The 6000-nt window shown below is 30.9% G+C and overlaps 1 protein-coding gene across 1 annotated transcript in view; it reads right to left on the reverse strand.

Annotated features, from left to right (window-relative positions):
* The window catches only part of LOC127725036 (uncharacterized), a 36024-nt gene extending 30752 nt beyond the window's left edge, over positions 1-5272 (reverse strand). Inside the window, exons 1-2 of the mRNA XM_052231976.1 lie at positions 5225-5272; positions 3444-3541 (exon numbers count right to left, since the gene is read on the reverse strand). Coding sequence (XP_052087936.1) covers positions 3444-3498 — 55 coding nt within the window. The 5' untranslated portion in view covers positions 3499-3541; positions 5225-5272. The remainder of the gene's footprint in view (positions 1-3443; positions 3542-5224) is intronic.
* Positions 5273-6000: the final 728 nt, after the last annotated feature.

Consider the following 6000-nt stretch of genomic DNA (forward strand, 5'->3'; position numbering starts at 1 on the left):
GAGCTATAAAGGCAACAGAACGGTCTAGAGCTCCTTTGAAAAGGGTGGTTAGATCTTACATACACAAAATTGGGTTCAAGGCAATCAAACATGTTAATTTTGATGATATGCATCCAACTCTTTTCGCCGATGATGGCGTTCACCTGTCATATATTGGAAATGATATTTTCATCAATGCTATTCAGTCAGAATAAGAGCTGTTTATTAAATATCCAAGCAGATTTCTATATCCCGATGAACTTTGAAACATTTATTCAAAGTTGTAAGCCATCATGTATTAGCTTATGAAATTTAAATCAGTTGTATTTTTAGCTGAATAAGTTATTCAGTTGTTAAAAACATGCATTTACACGTAGTTGAAAAGTTCTATTGAATATAGAACAATTTTATTGTTGAGTTGTAACTGCATAGTTGAATAAATGTTGAGTTGTACACGTTGTTCATAGTTGTACTGTTGTATAGTATAGATGATATACTCCGTTGAACTGATATAGTTGAGTTGAACACCTATTTAATTTCAGAATTTGTTTTTTGTGATATAATTTTTTGTCATGGATTTATATATTTTGTTTGACTATGCTATCAAACGATGTTTACTAGTATTTGGCTGAATTTATCACAGTTGCCGTCTGGTAGCCTAGTTGCCATTTTGAGAAAACATATGCTGGTTGCCCTTCAATGTTTTCATCTTGGACATTAATGAGACATTATCGATGAATGCAAATTCGTTTGCCGGTTGATGTATAGTTGAACTGTCCTTATAAATCCATTACAAAAATTTCAAAATTCAAACTTGCTTTTTGTTGTTTTTTATTACGATTATTGGATAGTTTGTCTTACAATTTGTTTATAACGAAGATAATCTGGAATCGTTGGAAATATTACGAGTGATTTCAATGAATTTGAGTTATCTTTTATACATGTATATCGAATCGCTAAATTTACATCTGTTGGTTTTTTTTCGAATATTTAATAAAAAAGATTATATTATTAAGCATTAAATCAATTTGATAAACTGAGAAAATCGTCTGCTAAACAAGAGTTAACTTTTCTTTAATTTATAATGACATGAGCGTCTTACTTTTTCATAATTTCATAAGCGGCTTTCCCGCTTTTATTTGATATAAAATTGCATGCTTTTCATGATTTGTTCATTGCGTGATTTGAACTGAAGGAACACAAAAATTCACCCTATCCCACCCCTGAGAATATTTTTCTACTGTCTGTTGTATATTTTCAGATATTGACAAATAAGCGTCATAGATTGGACAGAATTTAAACTGAATATATTGTTTTTGCTGAATGGTTGAATTTATCACAGTTGGCGTCTGGTAGCCTAGTTGTCATTTTGAGAAAACATATGCTGGTTGCACTTCAATGTGTTCATCTTGGACATTAATGAGACATTGTCGATGAATGCAAATACGTTGGCCGGTTGATATATAGTTGAACTGTCCTAATAAATCAAGGACAAAAAATTGCCAAAAATTCTGTTTTATGATTTTTAGATAGTTTGTCTTACATTTTGTCTATAACGAAGGTAATCTGGAATCGTTGAAAATATTACGAGTGATTTCAATGATTTGGGTTATCTTTTATACATGTACATCGAATCGCTAAATTTACATCTGTTTGTTTTTTTCGAATGTTTAATAACGTTGACCGGCAAACAATCATACATTTTATAGAAAAGTAGCAATAACAAGGTTATGATGTATACTGATATGAGTGTAAACTATTGCCCTTGAATAAACTACCAAATCAAAATGACGATATATTGAAATAAAATGACATTAAAGACATGTCATTGAGCAGCCTTGACGATTTAGTTCGGTAATGGATATATATTACTCTGAACCAATTGCAAATCATAATAGGAACAGTTAAACTTTAGCAATATTGTCCAATATCTACCCTGTAGTAATATCAAATCATATTCATTAACAGCAACCTTGTGTATGGATTAAGATAACAGTAATGTGACGAAAAGAATAATGCGTCTACAATGCACTATATAGAAAACTTGAAACGGAGCAAAACGATTTCTTATACAGACCACGGTCAAACACAATAAGAGTAAGCTATTCTTGTTCCACGTGACATATTGCTCATGCAAGTACAAATCCGGTGATACATCTCTTTTGGTGATGTCACAATCTACGAAAAATGGACAGAGTCGTGGGTACGACTATTGGAACATCTGTGTTCATCCAATTCGTGATAGATTCCGTCAATCATTTGGAAGAATAACTTTCCTACTGTAAACGTTTGGTTCAATAGCCGCATTTGCTTTATATCACTGAAACAATTGTAGGAAAAGTAAGCTTAACAACTGGGAGATATATTCGTTAGGCGCTGCTGGAATAATGCTTTATATAATTGGAAAGTTTACAATAGGGTAGCTGAAATCATCAAATTATTTTGTTTTCAACCGTCCCGCACTTTCAATATCTATATGGAAGTCAAGATATAAGTCAGACTTAACTGCATGTAATATATTTATTTCAAGTTTGATGGAATAGATCCGTTCAGCATAGTCAACAAACTAATTATTTAGTGAGAGGAAATTAAATAAGTAACGGAACGTAAAGTGAATGCATTATCGTAGCTTATTTTCGTTCTTCACGAAAAGCTCATGTTTGAAGTGTACCTCTTCTGAATAAAAGACCATGGCATCAGAAAGACATTTTGTCTCTTCATGAGTTCTTGTTGATTATTGTAAAATAGACTTTAAAATGTTATACATATGTTTTTAAAAAAATCAAGTATGTTGGTGATGGGAAAATAATTATAATGTGTGTTTCTCTAACAGATCACACATCCTCAAGTTGATGTAAGTAATTATATGTCACTTTACAGTCTGCCACACTAAATAACATTCATTCCGTAAAACAAGCTTTAAAACGAATCAGCATGTAAACAAATTTGATTGAGAAAACCAATAACATGGTCTAGTAATAATTCAAGCTATAATGCAAACCGATCTCTTCAATGTGATAGGTTTCAGGCGCGGATCCAGCAATTTTTAAAAGGGGATGGGGATTATAATTTCCGAAACCTTCACAAAAAAAATAAAATAAAGAAAAAATAAAATGTAGGAGGAAAAGGGGGGTCTAACCGCGGGAACACCCCCTTTATCTGCCAATTGGTTTGCTTTTGTGTACTTTGTTCCTCGTACGACAACTGTTTTTGAAAGTCAATTTCAGAACGGGTAGAATTATAATTTTGCCTATAAGCAACTAGCTATCGCTAAGACGAGGAATAGAGCTATCAATATACTATATTTTAGAGGAGCTTTAGTAGAAATGTGACAAAACACACTATGTCAGGAACTGAACGGTTGCATTCATAGTGTGATCCGCTAAAAATGAAAGTTTAATGTAATAATAAATAATAAATATTACTTATAGTCAGAAAAGCTTGAATACAAAACATTTACTCACGTTGGGCTGAAACAGTCAATTGAAAAGTTGTGTGGATCAGTATCACTAAAAACATTTTAACAGTTTTTATATCCAGCAGGTACAATCGGAACTTGTCCCTGTAAAGTAATAAAAATTAACGATACAAACGATGACAGAATAACGGTAGCTACGTGAACAATATATTGAAGAGCTGTACGTATATTGTACTAATGCAAAACCTAATTTTTAGCGTATGATAACCTTTTACTATAAACGGGGAAAATGTGTATGATAACAAATCCAATAAACGATGCATCGTGTATGAAAATTCCCCCATTATTCTACACTAGAAAGACCATATTCTGTTCTCATCATTTGCGATATTTGAACATTTAGATATTAGAAAATTTCTTATTTCAGGTTCAATTTGATACGCAATTTTTCTACTTTATATGCATACCTTCATTATATAGTGCAATAATGTACTTCGTGGTTAGGAACGACGATTTGTCTAAATAAGACTAATGCTATTCCAATAGTATACATAATATTGGGTTCTTTTTTTTATTGACTAGCAATTTTCAATAAATTAGTAATACTGTGGATTCAATCATTTTCATGGGTACCAATTTATCGTGGATATTTGATTTTGTGGTTAGTAAAAGTCTTTATACAAACCTTTAAGAAATTGGAATTCGCTGGTACCTACAAAATCAAAGAAATCAACGAAAACTTGTCAAGGGAACACTCAAAGTTCATAAGCTTATAGAAACTTTTAACGCAATTACAAAATCCGGAAACCAACAAAAAGACAATAATGTCCACAAAACACTACATATAAAAGTAAAGACACTTTACCAACCAACAACTTCGGTGGTTTTATGAAGGATTAACAGATCCTGCCAATTTGTTTATTGAAAGGCTGTTGATGCACAAATACATTATAATTTTCTTTTAACATTATCTTATAAAATGAAGAAAAGGGTAGTTTGTCTCCTGTCAAATTTAGATTTCTAACATGTGAGTAGGAAGTTATCAATCAAAACCGAAAGTCCATCGGATATGTTTTTCAGGTAAAATAAAATCAATTACTAGGTTACGGATGTTTTTCAAATATGAACATAGCACTTCTGGAATTTTCATATGAGAACCATAGATGCAATTAACAATTACAATCGACACTTGTTTGATTGACTGTTTTTTTACTGCAACCATTTCAGTAACCACCAAAATATTTAATTGGGAATTAAGAATCCGCGAAAATAAAAACCGCCAAAATTTTACGCACACTTTGTTGCCCCTAAATCGCGAAATTTGACACCCGCGAAAAAAAAGCCCGCTATACGGTATTTTGACTGCATACACCATCCGATCAATAAGCTAATAAGCATTAGTTGATATTTAGAATATATGAATCTTTTTAAACTTGAAGGGTGCCTAAAAGTCGAAGACAATCCTTTATTTCAATCAATAATAATGATTATTTAGTTATATTTTATATAAAATATGCAAAAGAGTTATTTCAAAGCGTTAACTTTATAATCTCTTTACTTAAACCTGATGAAGTAAGAGAATGCTGTCCAACTTGAAGATTCCCGAAAAGTAATGATACCACGCATCACGATGCTCTTGTATTAGTTTTTATTATAATACAGTTAGGGTGCATTATCTAACACATAAACACCAAAGCATTCTAAACATTTATTTTGATTTTACAACAAAGTATTTCTTTGTTTGAATATGCTGTATTTTGAATTAAGTTTATTGCGTTACGTAATTACTATAACTGGGTTGTTAGTACATAATAAATGAAGACATACCTTTCATCGGATGAATCATCGTATAATAAAAAATAAACTGAACACACATTTTATGAGTTCCAAGTAATCTGACTAATCTAAAATAAGGACACAATTTCACTTTTACCAGTCAAGCATATGAAGTGTTATCCGATGTTTCATATAACATGAATATATAATTTTTTGAATTAATATTTTACAGTGGACTTTTTGTAAAGTTTAAAAACATGTAATGTGTTCTCAGTTGAATATTATTTTTCGTAGAATTTAAATGAAATACTGGATAAGAATATATTTTCTCAACCCAAAAAAAAAAACATTCATCAATACGATATGCTCATACATATGTAAAGGAATATACAATCCTGCATCTTCTTACACATCAACATTGAGTCATTTTTCATATCAATTTTGATTTTACTATGAGGAAGTTTTTGTTTTAAATATGCATAATCATAAATGCAATTTTTTCTATTTATGGTTAAAATGACAAATGGTTATTTAGTACATTGTGAAAGTTGACTTCCATCCGATAAATCATCATATAATTAAAAAAAACTTTATCAACACTTTATATACTAATCCAAATCACTTAAACTAATGACCTATAATCAACTATACTATTCATGCATACACCTGTAGTCTAATATTGCAATGTGAATATATGAATAAATTATGATAATTACAACAGAATGATCACAGTGTAATGTACGCTTTGTTTATGTCACACACATGTTGTTTTTGTTAATTTTGAAGAAGTACGGGGTAGGAAATAGGGGTATGAAATAAATTGTGAA

Source organism: Mytilus californianus, unplaced genomic scaffold, assembly GCF_021869535.1.
Source record: "Mytilus californianus isolate M0D057914Y unplaced genomic scaffold, xbMytCali1.0.p SCAF_1, whole genome shotgun sequence".
In the NCBI taxonomy this organism is placed as follows: Eukaryota; Metazoa; Mollusca; class Bivalvia; order Mytilida; family Mytilidae; genus Mytilus; species Mytilus californianus.